The following is a 25,758-nucleotide window of genomic DNA, read 5'->3' as shown; positions in this document are numbered from 1 at the left end:
CTCGGGAAGGGCTCCCGCCTGGGCCGCGCCGCAGCGCCAGCCTCGGCACCTGGGTCTCCCCGGCCCTACCCCGGCGGCTCGCGCCGGGCCAGGGCAAAGCACCCAACCTGGTCGCTCAGCGTCTGGCCCGAGCTGCCGCGAGTTCCAGGGAGCCTGCGCTGGGCTCCTCCACCGCGGGGGTCTTTGTTCCCGTAAGGCGTCCCCGCCCCACTGCTCCCGCCGCAAAACCTGTTTGCGAAGTATCAACGGCATGTCCTGCTGGGAGATGTCCAGTCTTGGGTCGCGATGGAGCGGGGCGGTAATAAGGGCAACGAGGGTTCCCCCAGGTTTAGCCATGGGGGTAGGTGGGAAGAGAACGAAACGCGTCGGGCCCGCCTCCTGCCATTATAGTACGGAGGCGGGCGGCTCCCTCCCGCGCGGGCAACTCGCGCGGGCTCCGCAGGGCGCGCTGGCGGCGGCGGGGCGGGGCCGGCCGGGCGGGCGCCGGGCGGGCGCCGGGCGGGCGCCGGGCGGGCCCCGGGCGGGCACGTGGTGGGGCAGTTTTCCCGGTCAGACCCCAGAGAGCTGTGGGGCGGAATCCCGCCCCCGGCCCTGCTCTTGAGATACATTTTACTTTTGGGGAACCCCGGAGCTGCAGGTCCGGTAGACAGGAAGGGACGGTGAAGCCTAGCGCGAGCGTTTCCTGCGCGCGGGGACTTCGCAGTGGGAATCCGCCTGGCAGAGGCAGGGCGGCGGAGTGCAGAGAGACCCACCCCCGGGAGGCAACCGGGTTGGCGGAGCAGGGAGCGGGAAAACAGGGTTGATACGAACCTCCTCCGTCGGCGGGCTGGAGCAAAGTGCAAGACAGACATCCCTGAGTTTGGCTGTCCTGGGGTGCCACGGCTGGCCCCGGTGGTCCCAGACCCGACGGGCGGCGCGGAGACACACGTGGCTAGCCGTGCGCCCGGCTGTGTTTACATTCTGCAGCCTCTCCACGTTGTGCTGCCGTCCTCGTCTCCCATTGGCCAGTTCGGCAGCCAAAGTGGCGCTCCTCCCTCAGGGGCGGGTCCTCCTGGTCCCGGCGTCTCATCCGCAATAACCGGGTTCCTTGAGCACTTAGCGGGACAGCCCCAGAGCACCACAGGATGGCCACTTCCTGGCTACTCTGTGCTCACCCACGTCGCCTCCACCTGGTCGTAAGCCGGGATTGAGCCGCTGCCCGACACCGACGGGATCCGGGAGTTGAGGGCGGTAGGGAACTGGAAACTACTGGCGGGAGACGCGGAAGCAGGGCGGTGGGGAGCCGAACCTTGGAGGAGGGGCCTCTGAGAGACTCCCTCCCGCCGCCAGGCATCGCAGGCAGGTGAAGTGGAGAGCAGGTGAACGCGAACTGAGGGCCTAGGCTAGCGGGCCCTGGCCTCTCCGGGTGGGCGGGCGCGGACTGAGAGCAGGGCGCGGCGCGCGGGCCTGCGGGGCGGGCGCGCGGGAGAGGGGAGCGCGCAGTCCGGAGGTGTCAGTCTGAGGCGCATGCGTGCGGGGCGGGCCCGGCCTGGCCTATATATTGGGTTGGCGCCGGCGCCAGCTGAGAGAGGAGCGGTAGCGGGTCTAGCGGTGAGGAGCTGCTGGGCGTAGGGAGGAGTGAGGGAGGAGAGAAAGCCCCCAGGGCCGATTCTTCCCGCGGGCGGGAGCCTGCGGGAGGAAATATGGGAAGGCTGAGAATTAGGCGGCTGGGGGGTCGGGAGGATGGCTCCCCGCGTTCCGTTCCTGTCAGGATCTTTGGCAGGGGGCCGGGGAAGTGGCGGGGGTGGAGGGCTGCCCGAAGGGGAGGCGAAGGAAAATACCCTCATTGCAGGGGCTTCTCCCTCCCACCCTCGTTAGAGGAGCTCTACCGCGCGATAGAGGATCGGGGTCTGGGTCCCCTTCGCGGAGAGAAAACCTCCCCGACCAGCCCAGTTTTCCCCTTTCTTTAACTCTCTTTCCTTCGCTCCCAGCCCTTATCTGGAGTCGGGGTCCCAGTGCCCCTCCAAGCGACAGGCAGGGCCCAGTGGGGCTGGGAAGGAGGGAAAGGAGACTGAAGGACGTGACACAAGTCTCAGTTCCCTCCTCCCCCTGCTTCCCCGCCACCGCCGCTCTCCAAATTGGCGCGGAACCGGCTTCTCCACAGCGTTTCGCCTCCACAACCCCCTCTCTCTCCGCTGCTTGTCCAGGATGGAAGGGGGAGACGTGGGGGCGCTGCCCAGGCCCCTCTAGGGGTTACGGGAGAGAGGATGGAGGGCGCAGAAAAGACCCGTTTGGGGGAGATCTCCCTCCTTGCTGGGGGTGCTTTGTAAATTCTCAAAGACACTCGCGTCCCGACTGTACGTTCAGTTGAGACGCAGGCATGTGTCCAAAATTAATCCCGTGAAGTAACCATTGTAGTGCGTAAGACAGCACGGTGAAATGACTCAGGCCACCTCCTGAAGGACTCAGCTGCAACCCCTGAATGAGCATCTGACTGGCACCTGGGAGAATATGGGTGACAATATATTTGACTCTCATTTTTCCTCTCTCCTCTCCAGAGCTTTCACACACCTGAAAGAAGAGAATGTCAAGACGCAGGTAACATTATTTTGTCTTGTAGATGTGTTTAAAAGTTAGCTGCTGCGTTTGAAACTCTTGACTCATAAAACTTCCTTTTAAAAATTTCACTGTAGTAGCCGTTTACAAGCTAAGCAGCAGCAGCAACCCCAGCCCAGCCAGACGGATTCCCCTCCAGAAGCCCAGATAATTCAGGCCAAGAAGAGAAAAACAGCCCAGGTGAGTTAAGGGGAGAGGGAGGAGAGAAGAACTTCTTTGCTGGGACTTTAGTTTAACAGTGGTCTTTTCTATTTTCCAGGATGTCAAAAAAAGAAAAGAGGAGGTCACCAAGAGACATCAGTATGAGATTAGGGTAATGCAGAACTGGACTGGGGGGGGGGGGGGGGGCGGGGAGTTGGGTGAAACGAATGCAGGACAAAAATTGAATTGCGTTATTGCTGTGCAACAGAAAGATACCTCTGACACTCTTACTCTGAATGACCCGAGGTCAACAGGAAGGTGCTGATCTTTAGGTGGTTTGTATGTGCCTAAATCCTACTACAGCTGCAGAGTAAGTTTGCCTTGAAGCAGCTGGTTCCTCTTTGTAAATCCCTCCCTCTTGGAATCGCCTGGTGCACCAGGGCCCGCCTAATCTGTCCAATGTACTGCTCTTTGTTCCCTCTCTGGCTAGTGGAGGGTCCTAATAGCTGCTCCTTTGGGCATAAATAGGATGTGAAGTCACTGACAGACTGGCACCCAGCCCTTTGCTACCTATTCTGCGTGTGGTACAGAGAACACTAGAGACGTGGTTCTCTTTGAAACCAGCATTGGTTGGGGAAAAGGTCCTTTAAATATTAAAGTAATTGACTTTGGTTGATTCCATTTTTAAGGTTTTGCCTTATAGTACTCTGAAGTATGGGAGCAGGCTTAAAGGGTTGGGGGGTAGGGATAAGGGAGGAGCTTTTTATAAAACAAGGTGCCCTTGCTACTATTGTAAAAAGGGAAGAACTTCAGTTTTTTAATCTTGAAAGTGATGTGACCACAGATGAATTTTTATTCCTCTCCTTCCCCAATGCCGAATGTCTTGTATTTTCAGAATTATATTGTTCTCTAAAACACCCCACCTGTTAAACTGTTTGAAGATCAGTAGGAGCTGTATGGCTTATTTATAAAATGTCAACTAGATTATCAGCAATGTTAACGATGGTGTTTGGGAAGAACTATAGTCGGTTTAGAGATACTAGCTTCTATTTATGAAAGATCCAAGACAAAAAGGTGATTTTCTATTGCACAAATTTTTCTTTAATGACAGAATTGTTGGCCACCTGTATTATCTGGAGGGATCAGTCCTTGTATAATCATTGAAACACCCCACAAAGAAATAGGAACAAGTGACTTCTCCAGATTTACAAATTACAGATTTAAAAATCTTTTTATTAATCCTTCACCTTTGCCTGATTTAAGGTAAGAATATTTTTTTTTAATTTAATGTCAATTAAAATTGTACTAATTTAATATATTGTACTATTTTGAGTCCTATTTTGCCTTCACTATAAAAACATACAAAAATTGCTCTGATATTTATGCATGTATTATTTTGAGAATACTTTGCTGTTCACAAAGGATATGGGTATTTAAAATACTGATTTTTTGAATTTATTTTCATTTCTTTGAATACCGCAAGCCTCATTAGAGGAGCTGAACACCTTTAAAAAATTTTTTTTAACATTTATTTTTGAGACACAGAAGACAGAGCACAAGTGGGGGAGGGGCATGCAGAGACGGGGGAAGACACAGAATCCGAAGCAGGCTTCTGGCTCTGAGCTGTCAGCACAGAGCCTGTCACGGAACTCGAACTCCTGGACTGTGAGATCATGACCTGAACCAAAGTCGGTCGCCTAATTGACCAAGCCACCCAGGCACCCTTTTTTTTAAAAACAACAACAACAAAAATTTTTGTGATGTTTATTATTGACAGACACAGCATGAGCAGGGGAGGGGTAGGGAGAAGGGGAGACACAGAATCTGAAGTAGGCTCCAGGCTCTGAGCTGTCAGCACAGAGCCTGATGCGGGGCTCAAACTCACAAACTGTGAGGTCATGACCTGAGCCGCAGTCAGTCACTTAACCAACTGAGCCACCCAGGTGCCCCCCCCCCCGACTAAAAAAAAAAACAACTTTTTTTAACATTTATTTTGAGAGCTTGGAGCGAGACAGAGCATGAGTGGGGGAGGGGAGCTGAACTCCTTTTAAATGGAGTTTAAATGATTTTTCTAAATTAAGATGGAAGCATTTTAACATACGACATTTTCATTTGATGTATCAACCGTATTTACTTCCTACCAAGCTTAGTAAGGTCTATATGTTTTTTAGTTAATGAATATGACTAAGAGGTACAGCTTATACAAAGCACGTAGTGTAGTATTATTTGGCTCTATATGCAAATTAGTGGACTAAGACATTTAAATTTGCCAACCTGCCCCTTCACTATACTCTGCCAGCTACCACCACTTTAGGTGATTCTACTATTGATGATCTGTTTGGAGATGATGAGATTTGTCTCTACTGGGATTATATGCTTAAATATTTAAAATTTCAGTGTTGCTCTGGGGAAAGTACTCTTGAAGTCTAGTCTAAATTCTTGCTGTATAATTTCAAGCCTCTGTTTTTTCATGCTAAAGAACTGGTTTCTAAAGAGCTCCTTTCAAGTTCTAATTGAAAGTTGGATTTCAGTGTCTGAAAATTTATGTTGTATATTATATAGGTCACATAGTGATTCTTTTCTACCCCTTTCCATAGTTGGGGATGCTCAACTGATGTTTGGCTAAACATGCTAAAAAAAGAGACTAGATACGTTCATGACAAACATTTTGAAGTTCTGCATTCTGACCTGGAACCACAGATGAGGTCAATACTTCTAGACTGGCTTTTAGAGGTATGTTCCATTAATACCTTTGTCTCTGTAGGATGGAAAAATATTTAAGATGTAAATGTGCTTTTCAGATGCCCTTGGTATATTATTCATGGCCAGCAGCAAATATTTTTGGGGGTCCTTACTGTAGTTGATGGTACCAAAATGGCAAATGTCTACTTTGTGAGAGTAAAATCCTAACACAGCCACTACACCCCATATAACCCAAACCCAATTAGGAATTCCTGGTACCTGTTAGTATTGCTGTGTACCAGGCACTAGGTGCTGAGGATAATCAAGATGAACAGAATATATAATTGACAAAGTTTTACGTTCTGCTATACAAAGTGAAGAACAAGGACTAGGCTTCAGGGCCCTCAGAAGTCCTTTTCTGCATCACCAAAATCCAAATTATGATTTGGGATCTTGATTTCTAAGTCCTAAATAAGGAGGCTTTAAATATCCAGAAGTACCAAGCCCTCTACGCTCAATTGTCTCCCTTTATTATATACTTTTATTCCTTTCAGAAATATACTGTACCATTAATCTAAAGGAATTACAGTGATTTTGAAGTCCCTAAAGATCTATGCCCAAAACGTTCTCTTGTTTAGGCCCATTCCCATTCTTGGGATAATAATTCCAAGAATTTACTTGTGTTGATAACAAACCTATTTTCCTCCAGCCCTTGGATATTTGTTCTGTAGTCTCCCTGTGTTTAAGATAGAAATGAGGCATTCTAAGGGAGAAATACTAGGCTTTTTGGTGCAACAACGCGAGAGTAAATCTCAGAAGCTATCAGAAAAGTTTTTTAAAAAGGACTATAAAATGGTGTTCTTTGCAGTCAGGTTATCTTATCTCTTACTCTGACTGGAAGACAAGATTATATTTCAATCATATGGGTACAAGAAGGTGGTTGGGTTTTGACTTTTGGGAGTACCTAGTGATCATGGAAGCAACCTAAACACAATCATACAGATTTTTAATTTTTTTCCTTTTTGTTACATTGACTTTTTATCCAATCCGAATTGGATTGGACTGTCCAAATTTATTGCTATTTTCCCTTAAATAGGATTATATGCAAAACTGGGTAGAATAAACAGAGTAGAGCATTAAATTCTTTTTCTTAGTATATCTTTTCATCTAGAAACATAAAGATAGGTTAAATGTTACCATAATAGTTTAAAGGAGAAAAATCATCAAGTCTCAATAAGTGTGAAAGACATTTTTTGAAATTCACTTTCTATTCCTCATTTCAAAATATGTAGTAAACTAAGAGATTTCCTAAACACATTATTAGAACTCATGTATTTCAGGGCTCCTGAGTGGCTCAGTCGGTTATGTATCTGACTCCTAACTTCAGCTCAGGTCATGATCTCATGGTTTGTGAGATTGAGCCCCGCACTGACAGCCTGAAGCCTGCTTGGGATCCCTCTCTCTGCCCCTCCCCTGCTCGTACACGTACGTGCTCCTTCTCAAAATAAATGAACATTAAAAACAACAACAAAACCCTCCTGTATTTCTATCCCTGTTTTCTCATCCTCAAAATGGGGATAATGGTCACTTTCTGGAGTTATTTTGAGAATTTAAAGCTTTGCCTATAATAAGTGTGGAAATGACAGACATTATTTATTATTAAGAACAGTAGTGAAACATTTGGGAAATTCCCAGTACAGTCAGAAACAAGGGATGTGATCAAGACTTTATATGTCACCAATGTTCATCCAGTTTTTGTCTATAAAAATTCTTAGCCAATGCAGTAAAACATGGAAAAAAGAAGTTAAAAAAAAAAGGGAACAGTTATTTTGTCGTTAAAGGTCTGCCTAGAACAGTGAAGACCATCATTTAGGGCTGTTAGAATTAAAAATATAAACTAAGCATGAGAACTTACCCATTTATCAGCAATAAACAGGAAATTAATAGAAAAGTTTGCTCATAGTCAGTAAAAGTGTAAATGAATCTGGGAATAAAGTCCATGTGGGCAAAAAAATAAAACAATAAAACTAGTAAATGAGGATGGTAATAGATTCTTTTTATCCTATTAGTACATGTTAACATCTGTCTCCCTCCTCACCCTTGCCCAATCTCAGCTTTGGTATCCTAAAAAACAAAGTTGGGCTTAAAATTTCAGGGGCACCTGGGTGGCTCAGTCCGTTAAGCCTCTGACTCTGGATTTTGGCTCAGGTCCTGATTTCACACTTTGTGAGTTCGAGCCCTGCATCAGGCTCTGGCGCTGACAACAGAGCCTGCTTGGGATTCTCTCTCTACCAACCCCCCCCCCCCCCACTCCACTCCTACCCGCTCCCCCCCACCACTAAAATAAACATTTAAAAAAAAAAAGTATTCTAAAGACTGGTATGTTAGGATCTAACTTTCTAATTTGAAGAAATTCATCAAATGATGATGTAAATATTTGGATCCTTCTCTAGGTATGTGAAGTATACACACTTCATAGAGAAACATTTTACCTTGCACAAGACTTTTTTGACAGATTTATGTTGACACAAAAGGATATAAATAAAAATATGCTTCAGCTCATTGGAATTACCTCATTATTCATTGCTTCCAAACTTGAGGTAAGTTCTCAAAGTGTATCCACAGATAGATTTACCTTAAACTCTTTTTACATCACATCAATCCCTACAACTTTGGATATGAACTCTAAGATAAGTGGATTTATTTTTCCCCTAAAACATTTCTTGAACATTCTTGATTTGTATGGAGGGATAAATATACTTCCTTTTGTAGTATCTGAGCCTATTCTAAGTGTCTGGTGTAGATTCCGGAAATGTAATGTAGGCAAATAGTCCATGTCTCATTCTGCCAAACAAAATATACCAGTGTGGTCCCAATACATAATTATGGCACTTGGATTCAATAGAATGGTCTTTGAAAACTAACTGACCAATCAAATGAAATAAATAGCTCTGCTGGGTTAGAATAATGGTCTCTATCTGTGTCTGCTGGCGATGCCAGGATAGAAAGCAACTCTTTTCTTGCCTGAGGTTTTCCTTCACACAATCTCCATCTGGTTTTCTTAAACAATATATTTTGGATTATCATAATTTCTTTCGAGATTTTTGAAACCTTTATCATCTTGAGGGCAGGAGGAGGACTGTGAAACATGCCTTAATTTCCTTGAATTTATTTTTTTCTTCCATATTTTTGTTCTGAGCTTTAAGGGCTATCTCCCAATCCTGCCAAATTTGGTGAATAATTTTATATTTAGTCTACCCTTCTCTGGAATTCAACTGTGTGTTTCAGGTAGCTTTCTAGACTGAAATCTTGATTTTTAGCCTGTTCTCATCTGTAACAGGCCTCTCTTCTACTCTGATCATTCTATTTGTTCTCTGGACTGTTCAGACTGACCTGTCAGCGAAACTGCACAATGTTGACGTACCATACTTTTATACTAGGGTAAAGGAATGATTTTCAGTAGTTTCTAGACCTCATTAAGAGTCTTGTTCTGGTCTGGCCAATATACTACGCAATTTTGCTTAAAACAAGTTTGGCTTCTTATTTTTTTAACTGAAATGGCTGGTTAAAATATTCTAGTTGTTTATTAACTGAAATTCAAGATCAAGCCTATGAAAATAAGTTTCAATGTAGTTGGCTAATTTCACCTCCTACATCTGAGAAACGTATCATTACTAAGATTTAAAATCACTTTACGAAGCTGTCCTTAAAAACAAAGCCTGTTAAGTGGTTTCTGTAGAATTCTTTTTGCTTTAATCTCGGTCTCAACTACACCTAATGTTTTTTTTAAAATCCATTTTAAAGGAAATCTATGCTCCTAAGCTCCAAGAGTTTGCTTATGTCACTGATGGTGCCTGCAGTGAAGAGGATATCTTAAGAATGGAACTTATTATATTAAAGGTATTAAGTGATTCTGGTTGCAGTTTTAGTAACTTAACAGTTAACTACTGAATCTCAAAGAACACACTGTAAGTAGTCAAAACAGACTTCATTCAGCATTAAGATCCAGTTCAAAGAGGTTAATAATGCATCAATATATTGACAATGGTATGGATAAATGGGGGTGGGGGGGGAGAGTTTACTTAACCTGTAGACCATTTTTCTGTGTCTTTCAAGTTTTCTATAATGAGAATACACTGCTTTAAAAGTGATTAAGGTGGGGGCGCCTGGGTGGCGCAGTCGGTTAAGCATCCGACTTCAGCCAGGTCACGATCTCGCGGTCCATGAGTTCGAGCCCCGCGTCAGGCTCTGGGCTGATGGCTCAGAGCCTGGAGCCTGTTTCTGATTCTGTGTCTCCCTCTCTCTCTGCCCCTCCCCTGTTCATGCTCTCTGTCCCAAAAATAAATAAAAAACGTTGAAAAAAAAATTAAAAAAAAAAAATTTGGACATCATAACTTTGTATACAGGACACACAAGAAAACACAATGACTTTCATTTACTATGTGTTGTAAATTACAAATTTATGTCTTCTAAATTATGCTTACAGTCTGTAAACATTCATATTGATAGCTCTATTAGAATGGGACCTTGCTGGCACGTTGATATTGTTCTAACAATAAACTTACTCAGATTCAGACGTGAAGCACAGTATGAGGATGTAAAGAGAAGACGGAATTCTCTGCAATACTCTCTTGTTCTTCCCTAATTACTTTAGACTGCTTGTAAATGGTAAAGTCCCAAAGCTTCATGAAGAAAAAGATATGATAAATTAAGATTTGCCTTTTTTGTTTTGAACTTTTACATTTTGACTGGAGCCATTAAAGATCATGGAAAGAAAAAGTCTAGATCAGTTTTTGGAAGATCTGAATGGAATTTGCTTTGTTCACTGAATATAATTTTAAAATGGCAGTTTCAATAAAGTAGAGAATAGATTTGGAAGACCAGGGGCTGCAAGAAATGAGAAAAGAATGAATATTAGGCTCAATGAGCTTATTAAGATAGAATAAAAAAGGGAACTAGATTAATAAACTGTAAAATACAAGCAGCTTTACATTTTGAAGTATCTACAAGTACTTTTAATAAAATAAGGTTCAGAATAAAATTCCTAGGAAGAAATAGGCCTAAAGCAGAAAGCTTTTAAAGGACTATTAGTAAATTAGCTATATATTACAGTGTATATATACTTACATTTACTAACAGGTGTTTTCATACTATTAACAGGCTTTAAAATGGGAACTCTGTCCTGTAACAGTCATCTCCTGGCTAAATCTCTTCCTCCAAGTTGATGCTCTTAAAGATGCTCCTAAAGTTCTTCTACCTCAGTATTCTCAGGAAAAGTTCATTCAAATAGCTCAGGTATTTTCACTGCAGATATGCTAATGTTTATTGTAACTGTTTAGTGCATTTACAGTCTTAAATTATACAACAAAAATCGTAATGAATTAAATTCACTCCTTAATTGACTAGAACAAAACTGATGCATAAAATTCTGTTCCCAGTATTTACATTGCTTAATAATTCTAGAGAACAGACTTTAAACTTCCAGTTTAAATGTATTATGAGTACTCTTCATTCTTTAGGGGTTTAGAGTGTTAAATACCTCTTTTTGGTATTTAGCAGCCAGCTTTCTTTAGTATGATAGGAAATTATTCTGTATGATAATCTTATCCTCATATTTGAACACACTGTACCTATTTTATACATTAGAATTAAGATTAGTTATAACATTTTTAAAAAATCTAATTTGAAATTATGCTTTTGTAGGCCAACATAGCAAATGTTCTTTCCTGCTTACTTCTCGTATGTATCTTAAAGGTTGCTGTACTACTATATATAAGTGAGAAAAATCTATGTTCGAATTCTGTGTAGAATATGAAAAGCTTACATAAGGAACTGAAGGAACCGTGGTATTTTGGGTTGGGTTTTAAATAACCTAGGTTGAAATTTAATTTGTATTTTAAATCTAGTAAACACCTTATGAACTAAAACTGAATTAGAATTGATTCATTTTGTAAAACTTTCTAATGAGGGCTTATTTTTTCTGTCAGAATTGCCAGCATCCTAAATTATCATAGGCAGCTATACCTTTTTGATAGAGAACAAAAATTTGATAAGCTAATAATTACTATTTCTACATTGTTTATTTCTAACTCTTCTCATGTTTCTACCTTCTGGACAATGGGAGCAAACATAATTTGTTTATTCCATGGACAGTATTACCTTAGCCTCTAAAATCTAGCCCTTTTACACAATTCTACTATACTCTTTATTACCTAGATTATATTGCCTTTTAAATAATCTCACTGTTTAGATTACAGTAAAGCAGATACACAGAAAGGAACATGTTTATAAAGGATCATTCTTAAAATGTATCTTTCCTGACTTAAAATGTTCCAATAATTTCAGTAATCAGAACTAAATTTACAGACCCTTTATGATCTAATCTAGGCTAATCTATGATCTAATCTGTGCCTCTCTACCTACGCCCCTCTCCCTTTTAAAATAAGGAATGAAGGAATTCCTTTGTTCTGAACTAGAGGTTCCAAGGGAAAGTAATATTTCATTTATCTTTGCAAATGCTATTCCCTACACCTAGAATACTCTCTACCTCCCAATCTTCGTGGCTACTGCGTCTTTTAAGATTTAAGCAGCACAGGTCTTCCCCACTCTGGATTAGGTGCCTTTCCTACTGCTACACACCACACTGCATCATAACAATCCTTGTCTATTCACTTCCTGGCTTGAGCCACCACTCTGAAGGAAATTATCTCTGGATCCCTGTAGTTTTAGCAATTCTTGGCACATGGGTCCACATCATAAGTACTCTAAAATTATAGCTGACTGATCTTTAGTAGCAACATTGATTACTCATCCTTTCTCCTCCTAATTACATGTATGTTTGCTTTTTCCTTTGCTAGCTTTTAGATCTGTGTATTCTAGCCATCGACTCATTAGAATTCCAGTACAGAATCCTGGCTGCCGCTGCCTTGTGCCATTTTACCTCTATTGAAGTGGTTAAGAAAGCCTCAGGTAAGGCACTATATTTTGTTATCTTCTTACATGTTCACAAGGGACTATTAATTTATCAACTTTAGCTTCCTATTAAACAGTTTAAAATTTTAATGGAAAACATTAGGTTAACAATTACCTTCTCTTTTGTTAGAAGTCCTTCCTCATCTTCAGTATATATCCATAAACAAAAAATAAGGTCAAATGGAATTTAAATCTGTTTGAAGTCAGTCAGCATGGTCATTGCCCTGCTTTAAGAGTTCTTTGGGTTTTGACAACTTCAGTTTCATATGTAGAAGGTACGGGTTAAGAAGCTCTAAGTCTTTTTCTCCCACAAAATAAGTCACCTTATGAACAGTTATTAGAAGGCCAAAATCCAATTCTAAGAAGTTAAAGCAGATTAGCATTCTCAAATTATCTTTAAAATCGGAAGGACAAGCCAATATATTGACAATTTCTCTTGTAACCTTCACATTTTCCTAACTTTCCTCTATCTAGGTTTGGAATGGGACAACATTTCTGAATGTGTAGACTGGATGGTGCCTTTTGCCAGTGTAGTAAAAAGTACTAGTCCTGTGAAGCTGAAGATTTTTAAGAAGATTTCTATGGAAGACAGACACAATATCCAGACACATACAAATTATCTGGCTATGCTGGTATGTTTCTTGTGGGGCTTTTCATTTTATATCTAGTAAGTTACTGAAACTAATAAGGATACTAGAAATACTTTAGGGCAGTGATACAAGATAGAAAGCTCTAATGGGCACACTGATGTCACAGCAAAATTTGTGGAATGTCTCAAGATTAATGCCAGTAGTCCAAGTAAGAGTTTTTTAAAAATACAGCTACATTCAGTTCAAACTGTTGCACCTCTAGAATAGGACTAGTCATGCTTGCAAAGACATAAAGAGACCATTTCATGAGGTCTAAGTAGTCTCAAATTAATATCCAAGTCTGGTTTGACTTTGTTTTACTCTATCAGTGCTTTACCTTACCTGTTAATCTCTGCATGATTTCTTCACATGTATAGGATGAAGTAAATTATGTAAACACCTTTCAAAAGGGGGGACAGTTGTCACCAGTGTGCAGTGGAGGCATTATGACACCACCGAAGAGCACTGAAAAACCACCAGGAAAATACTAACGAAGGTTAACTAAGCAAACAAGTTGGAATTGACCATTGGTAGAATTTCCTAGAACTGAACTACTAAAGTTTTCAGGAAAATAGTGCTATGACTGTCCTAGCCAATTCAGAAGTTTCACTGCCATTCTTCGATTTTAAAAAACCACTTAAAATTGGCATTAAGGAAGAAATTCCTACATTAGCTGTTTAAACAGCGGGACTTGTTTACAAAGATGACTTCATTCCCAAGGTGACTGAATAGAAGATAGCCACACTTTATGCCATAATTTTTTTTTTTGATCCAGTATTACTGTGTTATCGTGATAAACTAAGAATTTTATCATTGGAGTTTTAGACTAGGTAAGTGCCACCTTAAAGGCGACATTAATACAATACTTTGAATCTAGTTTTTAGATTCTCAAAATTCATATTGTCTTGACTAGTGCAATTTGGTTTTTGAAAATAAAATTTAAACTTGTTTACAAAGATTTAGTTTTGTAATAAGGTGACTAATTTATCTACAGCTGCTGTAGCAAGCTATTATAAAACTTGAATTTTTACAAAAGGTGAACTTTAATCTGTTTTTTATTTCATCTGCCTTGCCATAAAATTTTTTAACCAGTAAGGCTTAAATGAACATGGTGTTTAAACTGTGGTCTAAACAGGGGGAATACCAAAGAAATTTTAAACAAGCTAAATGTGTAGCTCCTACTTTGGGCTTTGACACAGAGGTTGCTTTATAATGACTTTTTGTACATCACAATTTAAGTGAAAAAGTACACTTTCAACCTATTTATATGAGAAAGTCACTTTACTAACTCCAAGACATCCCTAAGGATTTTTTCTTAATTTAGTGTGACTAAGACTTTATTTATGTTTGCAAAACTGTTGTTTTTAAATTCCTACACTGAGTTAAGGACAAAGTGATAAAGCTTCTGTTTTCATAAGGCAGAAAAAGTAGTAAATGTATACTGACTCCTAGATTATTTATTAAAAACAAAACAAAACCCTGACATAAGAACTTGCTGTGTATAGACTAGCTACTTCTACATATTTTAGTTTGTTTTTAATGAAATTTCAACCTCGAAAGTGGGTTTAGTTAGAAAACAAAGCATACCAGATTGCTAGTTTATTCTCTTACTGGATACATGAATCTCTTCTTTTGAAGAAATTATAAATTTAAGCTGTGGTTATGGTATGAAGTCTTCTGTACAGTTTTTTTTTTTTAAATTGTTTCAGTATTTTGTCTGAAAAGAAAACACCACTAAATGTGTAAATATGTATTATATAATCTAATACTGTTTATTTTTAGCCCATTGTTTAAAAAATAAAAATTAAAAATTTTTAACTAACTGTTTAAAAGTAAAGTTTTGCCATTGCTTGGAGAAACTTTTTTTTCCTTCTCTGCGCTGCCAGCTGTAACACTTCTTCTGGGTTGCTTGCGTTCAATTCTGTCTGACCGATGGCTTTGATCTTCCAAAACAGAAAGGTGATGTTATTACAGGTGTAGTCAAAAACAAAGTCTTGCTAGTATACACAATACAAAACTACCTACATGCTAACAAAGTCAACTGTAAATGATGGGAGGTGTAGAAGAAATTAACAAAGACAGACTCAGAACCACTCTTAAAGATCAAATGCCTAGCCACTGTTCATGGAATTACAGTAGGTTCCCCCTTATCTGAAGTCCAGCATGGTCCAGAAGATGATCCTCCTCCTAACAGGTCTCAGAGTCAAAAGTAATCTAATGCTTTACCACAATGCCTACATCATTCACCTCACATCATCCCAAGAAGAGGGAGTACAATATTTTGATATTTGTAATAATATTTGTAACATTTGTAACAATATTTTTAATAATTTATTACATAAATATCTATATATAGGGTTCAGTACTCCCTATGGTTTCAGGCATCCACCCGGGTCTTACAACATATCCCCTGTGGATAAGAAAAGACTATCTACAGGAACATTAATTCATGTAAGTTTATTTGACTAAAAATACCAGCAAATAAGCTCTACATATCATCCAACACATTTTTACAGTTAATTAAGGCTCCTACAAAATAGTTTGAAAAATCAAAATTCATGTTTCAGGAAACGCTTTACTTTTTTAACATGCAAAAATAGGTAGTTGCTCAGCATTATGATAGCCTATATAAAGTGGTTCATTTCTTTCATAATTAGAATCTCAGCCTACTAAAAATCTATAGTATAATCTGCCAAAGAGCATTATGTTAGAATGTATTTTAGGATCTTAGAATTACCTTTAGATTAAAAGGCAATCTACATCTTTAGATAAAAAAAGAAAGAAGCCCAGGGGTGCCTGGATTGCTCAGATGGTTAAGTATCCAACTCCTGGTGTCAGGTCATTATCTCACAGTTCAGGAGTTCCAACCCCACCTGGGGCTCCACACTGACAATGTGGAGCCTATGGGGATTCTCTCTCAAATAAATCATGTATTTTTTAAAAAGAAACCCTGTTATAACTTCTTTAAACAACAAAGACTAACCGTCAACACCGTTTCAACATGAAGGAGTGCATGTGGAAAAACCTAGTCATAGGGTATATGACTAAAGAATGATTTCCAACAGATAAAATAACAAAGATGACTGGCTATAAAAATCCAAAGTATAAGACAGAAGTTGGAATTGGAGCCAGAGATTTGAGAGAAATAATGTACACTGTGGATAGTAGTTAAACCCATGAGTGGATGAGACTACCTAGGGAGAATGTAGGGCAATCTGAAAATAACGAAAGGACTAAACTCTGAGGAAACCAAGATTAAGGGGGAGACAGAGGGAGATGCTCATGAAGAAAAGGACAGAAGAAAAGGCAGAAGAGTCAGTGAAAAAAATTGAGAGAAAATAACGTCAGGGAAGCCAAAGGAATAAAGAATTTTAAGAAGTGAGATGTCAACACGATAAAGACTGAAAAGCATCCACTGACTTTGATATTGGTGATCCTTGAGAGAACGGTTAAGAGTGATAAGAGCAGAAGTCAAATTACAACGGGTCGAGAGCTTCACAGAACTGGGCAGAGAAGGGACAAGGGAAGTAGAGGTACAGTCAAGCATGAAATAGTTTATAAGCTATGGGAGAGGCTGACAATACAGGAGAGGAGACAACTAATTAAAGGTCACTGAACAGGTTGAATCAAAAGCCTAAAAACTTGCCTTCATCAAGGAGTAACATTACCAACAATAGTCAAACTATGGAGAGGACCCAAATGTCCATTGACTAATGGACAAAGATAATGGTGTGTGTGTGTGTGTGTGTGTGTGTGTGTGTATACACACACACAGATATACATATATACGTACAATGGAATAATCAGCCATCAAAAAGAATGAAATCTTGCTATTTGCAACGACACAGAGCTAAACTGTATTATGCTAAGTGAAATCAGAGGAAAAATGCAACAGGATTTCACTCATATGTGGAATTTACGAAAAACAGATGAATATAAGGGAGGGGAAGAAAAAAAAGAGGGAAACCAGGGGCGCCTGGGTGGCGCAGTCGGTTAAGCGTCCGACTTCAGCCAGGTCACGATCTCGCGGTCCGTGAGTTCGAGCCCCGCGTCAGGCTCTGGGCTGATGGCTCAGAGCCTGGAGCCTGTTTCCGATTCTGTGTCTCCCTCTCTCTCTGCCCCTCCCCCGTTCATGCTCTGTCTCTCTCTGTCCCAAAAATAAATAAACGTTGAAAAAAAAATTAAAAAAAAAAAAAAAAAAGGGAAACCATAAGAGACTCTCTTTTTTTTAAGTTTATTTTGGGGGGGGAGGGGCAGAGAGAGCAAAACAGAGAATCCCAAGCAGGCTCAACACTGTCCGCACAGAGTCTGATGTAGGGCTCAATCTCATGAGCTGCAAGATCATGACTTGAGCCAAAATCAAGAGGCAGGTGCTTAACCAACTAAGCCATCCAGGCACCCCAACCATAAGAGACTCTTAACAATAGAGAACAAACTAAGGTTTGCTGGAGGGAGGTGGGTGGGGGTGGGCTAGATGGGTGATGGGTATTAAGGAGAGTCTTGCTGGGTGTTGTATGTAAGTGATGAATCACTGAATTCTACCCTTGAAACCAATATTGCATGTATGTTAATTAGAATTCAAATAAAAATTTGGGGAAAAAAAATATACGTACCTCTATGTTTATGTTTATAGCAGTATTATCTATAATAGCCCAACTAAGGAAACAGCCCAGTGTCCATTGACTGATGAATGGATAAAGATGATGTAGTATGTGTGCATATGTGTGTGTATGTATGTATGTGTATATACATATACATGTGTATACATATGTGTGTGTGTGTATATATGTATACTACAATGGAATATTAGCCATAAAGAATGAAATCTTGCCATTTGCAATGATGTGGATGCAGCTAGAGAGTAATATGCTTAGTGAAATAAATCAAAGATAAATACCATACGAAATACCTCACATGTGAAATTTAAGATACAAAACAAATGATCAGAGAGAAAATAGGGAAAAGAGAGAGAGGCAAACCAAGACACAGACTCTTAATTATAGCAAACTGATGGCTACCAGAGGAAAGGTGGGTGAGGGATGAGTAAAAAAGATGGGGATTAAGGAGTGCACTTACTGTGATGAGTTCATTTTACACCTGAAGATAATATTACATTGTATGTTAACTAAGTTGAATTTAAGTAACTTAAAAAACCAAATACCCTTTCCTCCCTTAATAAATTTCCTTAAAAAAAAAAAAAAAAGAGTAACATAACCTCCTACTAAGAGTACACTTAACAATGAGCACAGAGGTAGAATTTTAAGGAGGGATTTCAAGCTGGTACTTTACTTATAAGGCCACAATTCCCAAAACTACAACTCCATGTGGACAGGAGCTGATAGTCTTTTCTGGTCTATTCCAAACACAGGCAAGGAAGTACGGAACAGGGAGAAAGGAGAGGGGGCTGAACACAGGGAATGTCTAATATAGTCCCTGAAAAGAAAGCAGACCACTGACTGCTGGCCCATAACACAAAAGAGATAAGGAGCCAGCTAAGCTCTGAGACCATGGTTTGGTAATGGCACCACAGTTTATATGGTGGAAGGATTTTTTCCAACCAAACTCAGTGGCTTGGGGAAAAAAAGCAAAATCTTTGAACCAATTCAGGGTTGGAATTTTTCCAGGTGAAGTGAAGACAAAAATGCAAAGATGCTGAATTTACACTTTTTTTCACATTTTACTTTTTTTTTTTTTAATTTTTTTTTTCAACGTTTATTTATTTTTGGGACAGAGAGAGACAGAGCATGAACGGGGGAGGGGCAGAGAGAGAGGGAGACACAGAATCGGAAACAGGCTCCAGGCTCTGAGCCATCAGCCCAGAGCCTGACGCGGGGCTCGAACTCACGGACCGCGAGATCGTGACCTGGCTGAAGTCGGACGCTTAACCGACTGCGCCACCCAGGCGCCCCTCACATTTTACTTATTTAAGTAATCTCTACACCCAATGTGGGGCTCGAACCCACGACCCCAAGATTAGCACACTCCAGCTGAGCCAGCCAGGTGCCCCAAAATGCTGAAAATATTGACCAAAGGGTAGTTTTGACAGTCAGTCATAGATAAGCAGGGGTTCCCAAACCTGGTTTGTCATAATCAGAACTAGCTGGGAAACTTAAAATTTGGATTCCAAGACCTTATCTCAGACCAGCGGAATCAGCACCTCTTGATAGTGTACACATAGGTATTTGCCATATTCAAAGTGAGTAGGGAAGGAAGGGAAGCTGGGAAGGGGCTGACAGACTGGGGAAAAATTGGTCACAAACCTGAATATCTCACTGATCATGAGGAACATGGGAGCCAGGAAATAAGAGAAGGATAAATTACCGGCAGATGGATCTTAGGTAGAACAATTCTGACAATAAGACACGGCTACGGGTGTGGGTGGCTGATGCTAAGTAAAAGTAACAATCAAACTTGGAAAGCTATGGATAAGGATGTTGGGTAAATAATCACGTATATTTTGATGCATGTGGAGGAATAACCAGTAGCTTGGTTAGATGACCTACTAAAGAGACAAGTGTAAACTTTTAAGGAGAAAGGGCTTAAAATGATACAAGTAGAGACGGTCTGGAAATAGCACTGGAGACATGACAACTTCAGTATGCCTACCAGCTGTGGATAAGCTTGAAATGGAGAATGACTTGCCTCCAATCAAGTAGGCTGGCTTCATGTTCTTTTTCCTTTTGATTTTTAAAAAACATACTATTATTTTCCCCCTCCAAATAATGCCCATACAACTTAGTCCATACAGAAAGCTTTAAAAGATATACAATAGCACATAATTTTGTTAGTATGAGCGAAAGCAACAAGAAAAATTATCTGTGGTGATACTGATGCAGCAAGTATTAGTCAAGTAAAAATGGCCATAAATTTATAATGCTTTGGGGCGCCTGGGTGGCTCAGTCCGTTAAGCACCTGACTCTTGATTTCGGCTCAGGTCATGATCTTACGGTTTGTGAGTTTGAGCCCCGTGTTGGGCTCTGCGCTGACAGTGTGGAGCCTGCTTGGTATTCTTTCTCTCCTTCTCTAAATAAACACTAAAAAATTTTAGAATACTTTGGCTTATAAGTCAAACTTAAAAACAGATAACTCATCTATCAATAACTACTGAGCATCTATAATGTGCCAGGCACCATTCTAGGTATCAGCTATGACAAAGCCAAGTTTTTGGTGGGGAAACAGCCAATAAATTAGCAAATATATAGTATGTCAGATGTAAATCAGAAGTATAATGGAGGACATTTTCAAAAGGGAAATGAGAAAAAGAGTGTTAGAGGAAAAAGGGTAGAGAAAGACATGGCTATTTTATAAGATGGTCAGGAAATGATCACTAAGATGACTTTTTTTTTTTTAATTTCTTCTTTTTAAACATTTGTTTATTTTTGAGAGAGCGAGCGAGCATGAGCAGGGGAGGGACAGAGAGAGAGAGGGAGACACAGAATCTGAAGCAGGTTCCAGACTCTGAGCTATCAGCACAGAGCCCAACGTGGGGCTCAAACCCATGAACTGCCACATCATGACCTGAGTGGAAGACTAAGATGACATTCCAGGAGACCTGAGGGAAGTTAAAGAATGTTTATGGAAAATAAAATTTCAGGGGCACCTGGGTGGCGCAGTCGGTTAAGCGTCCGACTTCAGCCAGGTCACGATCTCGCAGTCCGGGAGTTCGAGCCCCACGTCAGGCTCTGGGCTGATGGCTCAGAGCCTGGAGCCTGTTTCCGATTCTGTGTCTCCCTCTCTCTCTGCCCCTCCCCCGTTCATGCTCTGTCGCTCTCTGTCCCAAAAATAAAAAAGAAAAAAGAAAAAAAAAAAAAGAAAAGAAAATTTCAAAAGCCCTTCAGGTGGTGAATGTTTTCAGCATGTTCAAAGAACAGTAGTGCTAATAGTGTAGCAAAAGTTAGCAAGAAAGTCGGATGGACAGCTAGACGTCATATGCAGGCTTGTAAGCTATTATAAAGACTTTGAGATTATAGGAGATAGGAAACCATTCAAAGGTTTGGAGCAGAGAGAGGACGTGATCCAATATTTTAAAATAAAAGAGATATAAAGCTCTAGATGAAAATAGGTCTGTTAAAAAGTAAACACTGATAACCAAAATCTGACAGTAACTAGGCATACAAAATCTTTTTTGGGGGGGTGAGGGGTCCAAATCTTAACGACAGTCAAGGAAATTTACAATCAGGGAAATTAAGTGTATTACTGAAGAAAGGCATAAAATAACTTACCGCAATTTGTCTTTTATCAGTTTCTCCTCTTTTATGATGAAGATCTAAACAAATCAGTTAAGAATAAATCTGATATTATTAAATACCATGACAAAATCTCAACTGTTTATTTACAGTACTTTTTTAATTTACAGAAGTGAACTGTCCTAATATCACATATGTTGATAGAAGGATACAGGTCAAGTATTCCAAAATGGTAACGTCCCATATGTAGTCATAGTAGGAGTCCATAGCATCATGACTGAAAAACAGATTTTAGTTACTTCCTCTTTATTAAGCAGAAAAATTTCAACTTCATTTTATTTTAAAAATCATTCATACCTGTTTTGTTCCTGCAATGATTTAAAGGCTGTTTTGTAGTCAATTTCTCTGAGGAACTGACATAAAATTGCCACCTACATAAACAAAGAAAATGATTTAACGTAACCAGTGTCAACAAGGACTCTCCTGGTTTGGGAGGCCTAATTTTTTTTTTTTTTTTAAGTTTATTTAATTCTCTTAGTAATCTGTACACCCAGCATGGGTTTGGCTCTTTTGACTGAGTGCCCCTGGGAAGGGCAATTTTTAATGATTCTTACATCAAGAACACACTAAAGAGGGCTTGCAGATCATACTGAGTAGATCAGCTCATAATTATGGATCCCATCTAATTTTAATTGCAAAAACCTTTACATACGCATCTGCCCATTTAAAAAAAATTTTTTTAATGTTTATTTTTGAGAGGAAAGAGACAGACTGCAAGTAGGAAAGGAGCAAAGAGAAAGGGAGACACAGAATCTGAAGCAGGCTTCACGCTCTGAGCTGTCAGCACAGAGCCCGACACAGGGCTTGAACTCACACACCAGGAGATTACGACCTGAGTCAAAGTCAGATGCTTAACCGACTGGGCTACCCAGGTGCCCCTGTCTGCCCAATTTTTCCATCAATGATCTAAATCATAAATTTTTAGAGCTTTGTTCATTTTAAAAGCCCATTCAAAAAACGAAAAGGAATGGAAAACTGCGAAACAGAAGTATTACATAATGCCTTTCAAGGACATACAGAACCTGCAATCAGACCTGTCACAGCTAGTCCATTTCTCCACCCTCAGTCTCTGGCAACTGCTAATCTACATTCTGATTATAGATTTGCCTATTCTGGACATTTCATATGAATGAAATCATAATAACAAGGCCATGTGTATCTGGCTTTTTTCCACTCAACCTAATACTTCCAAGATTCACCCCTGTTGTAGCATGTATCGGCACTTCATTTGTTTCTCTGGCTAAATAATATTCCACCATAGGATCTACCAAATTTTATTTATCCATTCCTCAACTGATGGACATCTGGGTTATTTCAACTTTTTGGCTAAGATGAGTAACGCTACTGTGAACATTCGTGTGCAAATTTTTCTGTGGACATGTTTTCAATTTTCTTGGTTACAAACCTAGGGATGGAACTGTTAGGTCTAGGTCACATGGTAATTTTATGCTTAAATTTTTGAGGAACTGCCAAATTGTTTGGCAGGTCATGCCATTTTATATTCCTACCAGCAACGTATGAAGGTTACAATTTCTCCACACCTTCACCAATACTGGTTACTATTTTTTTTAAGTTTATCTTCAGAGAGAGAGAGAGCGTGGCTGCACGAGTGGGGGAGGGGAGAGGAAGAGACAGAATCCCAAGCCGGCTCTGTGCCATCAGCACAGAGCGCGACATGGGGCTTGAACCCACGAGCCATGATATCATGACGTGAGCTGAGATCAAGAGTTGGATACTTAACTGACTGAGCCACCAAGGCGCCTGTCTTTCAATTACAGCCATTCCATCAAGTGTGAAGTGGAACCTCATGTGGTGCTGATTTGTATTTCCCTAGTGACTCACATGCATATCGACTCCTAAATATTAAAAAAAAAACCCACACACCTTAAAAATGCTTCTTTTCCATTTAGAAGGTTCTAAGACCAATGTTTTCTAATTCATACTTTCATTTTAGTTAAAATTTCCTAGAAAAAAAATTAAGGGGTGCCTGGGTGGCTCTGTTGGTTAAGCATCCGACTCTTGGTTTTGGCTCTCTGGTCATGATCTCATGGTTTCATAAATTTGAGCCCCACACTGGGCTCTGGGCTGACAATGTGGAGGCGGCTTGGGATTCTCTGTGCCCCTCCCCTACTCACACTGCTTCTCTCTCAAAATAAATTAAAAAACTAAAAAAAAAAAAAAAAAATTTAATATGCCAAATTCTTAAATACCGTAAACTTAAGCAATTATGGTGAAGAAAATAAAGGCGATTTCCCAGTCCAATGCTTTATATTTACTGCAAATTCCAATATACATGAAAATAAACCAACATATCATAAACTAACCTGTGTGTGGCAATTCAGCAAAGAACAGCATTTTATCATTCGTTTTATTACCTACAAAAACAAATCCTGATTATTTTCAAAAACTAGTTAACACCAGTTGTAACCAATGTACTGCTCTGATGCGGAATGGCAACAGTGGCGAAAATTGTGCGTATGTGGGAACAGCAGGTATAGAAAACTCCGCTTTTTGCTCAATTTTGCTGTGAATCTAAAAATGCGCTGAAAAATAGAATTTTTAATTAAAAGTAACACATTACTAAAATATTTAAGATCTAATTTAAAAGCCACATATAATCTACCATTTAATAGATTCTGATATTGATGGCATAAAACAGGAAAGAGCGACACGTATAAAAGAAAATGAAATAAATTTGAGATTTAGGAGATAGAATCACTATGTCTTAAAGGCTGAATGGATTTCAGTGGGAGCCATCAATAAAGAAAAGAGGATACTGAGGATTTGGGCTTGGTCAACTTAAATGGCTGAACAAGGCGTTTGGTATTTTGGCGCGCGCGCGCGTGTGTGTGTGTGTGTGTGTGTGTGTGTGTTTTCATGTATATGAGAAAAGGGCATCAGGAGGGAGACTGTAAAGTAAAATGCTGAAATCAGTTTTGGACAGGTTGAGTTTTAGGTGTTTTGAGAAATCAAAGCAGCAATGATCTATGGGCACTGGAAATATGGAGAGCAATCAGGTCTAGAGCATTCAATTTACCACATATATGGAAATGAATCAGCTCACCCAAAAGGGGCCTGGGAAAAAGGAACATGTAAAGGTAGACAAGAAAGAGAGCCCACGAGACAACTTACCTGGTCTGTATAAACATCAGGAGGCACAGCCTTATTGAAGAAATCAGAACACACGGCTCCTGCCTGTAGGTAATAGTGAAGAGCTGCCGAATACTGGTTTGTTGCTGAAGCAGAAAATAATAGAGAATGACCTAACATTAGACATAACGGCCGGAAAGACAAACATGGCCTCTTTTGTGAAGAGCAGGGTATGATGTCAACTTCATGAGTTGACAAAAGCAGATTCAAACCACAGGGCTAGGGATAACACTTATCTGGGACAACACAGAAAAACCACATTTTTAAAAACTACTTTAAAAGAAGTAATGTATTCCTTGCTTTCTAAAACTGATGAGCCAAAAATTTAGCACAGATTTCTTGTCAAACTTAGTACTGGAGGTATTTGTTTCCCAAATGCCCATACTAGAAACATACCTGAATTTTCTGACGTAGTTTAGAATCAGTAAATCTATTTTAAACATAGATATTAAGATCTTGATAACAAATTCTTTGGAGGGTCAGGATGAAAATGAGCATTAAAACTGGCAATTTTCAGGGGCACCTAGGTGGCTCAGTCGGTGGAGCATTCGACTATTTTGGCTCAGGTCATCATCTCATGGTTCGTGGAAACAAGCCCCGTGTTGGGCTCTGCACCGAGTGTGGAGCCTCCGTGAATTCTCTCTTGCCCTCTCTCTCTGTGCCCTGCCCCTTCCCCACTCACACACACACACACACACACACACACACACACTCTCTCAAAATAAATAAACTTAAAAAAAAAAAAAAAAACGTAGTCAACATAAAAATTCGAAGTATCTGAACCAAAGGCACAATACAGAAAATGAAGGTATAGCAACGTATCTAGGAAGAATAGACATCAAAAACAAGACCAGTTTAATAACTATTAGGAAAAATATGTATTTATTTTCACTTCTAAAAGTGCTACAAAAACAAAATGCAAAAGAACCATACATCTCACTTACCAAAATAAATGTCTGCCTGAATAATTAACCAGGAATGGTTGTTTGGACTTATACTGAGGGCATACCGAACTAGCTCTTTCACTGTGATTGCCACAGCTTCGAAGTCCACTGACTGGAGGCTTAAAAAAAAAAAAAAAAGACAAGGAACATTAACCTCTATTTTGCAACTTCAAATTCCATGCACATTTATTAAAAACAAAGAGTTAGCCAAAATTTAAGTGACCATAAATATAATGCCAATTATTAGTAAAAGTACTGTTTATTAAAACTATAACAGCTGAGTGCAGGAAGTATGGAGTGTGATAAGCTTCACTTTTTATAAGAAGTTGAAAACAAATCTGATTTTTGTTTCCTTTTTTCCCCCCAAATGTCACTCTTAAAGGGCCTGAATACTAACAA

General features: G+C 40.1%; 2 protein-coding genes across 9 annotated transcripts in view; one reads left to right on the top strand and one right to left on the bottom strand.

Annotated features, from left to right (window-relative positions):
* The first annotated feature begins 111 nt into the window (after positions 1-111).
* CCNE2 (cyclin E2) lies at positions 112-13,536 on the top strand. 5 transcript variants are annotated; one of them, XM_047841929.1, is made up of 12 exons: positions 112-191; positions 2,538-2,577; positions 2,673-2,775; positions 2,855-2,908; positions 3,848-3,999; positions 5,334-5,469; positions 7,872-8,018; positions 9,223-9,318; positions 10,579-10,713; positions 12,276-12,387; positions 12,865-13,022; positions 13,397-13,536. In XM_047841929.1, exons 2-12 carry the CDS (start codon positions 2,564-2,566, stop codon positions 13,508-13,510), a joined length of 1,221 nt encoding a protein of 406 aa, XP_047697885.1. In that variant the 5' UTR covers positions 112-191; positions 2,538-2,563; the 3' UTR covers positions 13,511-13,536. The 5 variants fall into 5 exon arrangements, with proteins under 5 accessions (XP_047697885.1, XP_047697884.1, XP_047697883.1 ...); XM_047841928.1 differs by lacking the exon at positions 112-191 and adding an exon at positions 625-1,230; XM_047841927.1 differs by lacking the exon at positions 112-191 and adding an exon at positions 625-1,338.
* Positions 13,537-14,616: 1,080 nt separating this feature from the next.
* The window catches only part of INTS8 (integrator complex subunit 8), a 54,967-nt gene continuing 43,825 nt past the window's right edge, over positions 14,617-25,758 (bottom strand). For 3 of the 4 annotated variants that reach the window (XM_047841924.1, XM_047841920.1, XM_047841922.1), the window contains 7 exons: positions 25,360-25,478; positions 24,398-24,501; positions 23,590-23,640; positions 21,563-21,636; positions 21,418-21,482; positions 21,242-21,285; positions 14,775-14,962 (listed from right to left, as the gene is read on the bottom strand). In XM_047841924.1, the coding sequence (XP_047697880.1) occupies positions 14,846-14,962; positions 21,242-21,285; positions 21,418-21,482; positions 21,563-21,636; positions 23,590-23,640; positions 24,398-24,501; positions 25,360-25,478 (574 nt within the window). In that variant the 3' untranslated portion in view covers positions 14,775-14,845. Of the gene's footprint in view, positions 14,737-14,774; positions 14,963-21,241; positions 21,286-21,417; positions 21,483-21,562; positions 21,637-23,589; positions 23,641-24,397; positions 24,502-25,359; positions 25,479-25,758 lie in introns of those variants that run through there. The other variant, XM_047841921.1, reaches the window with a different exon arrangement.

Source organism: Prionailurus viverrinus, chromosome F2 (genome assembly GCF_022837055.1).
Source record: "Prionailurus viverrinus isolate Anna chromosome F2, UM_Priviv_1.0, whole genome shotgun sequence".
NCBI lineage: Eukaryota > Metazoa > Chordata > Mammalia > Carnivora > Felidae > Prionailurus > Prionailurus viverrinus.
This window is presented reverse-complemented; position numbering and strand designations above follow the sequence as displayed.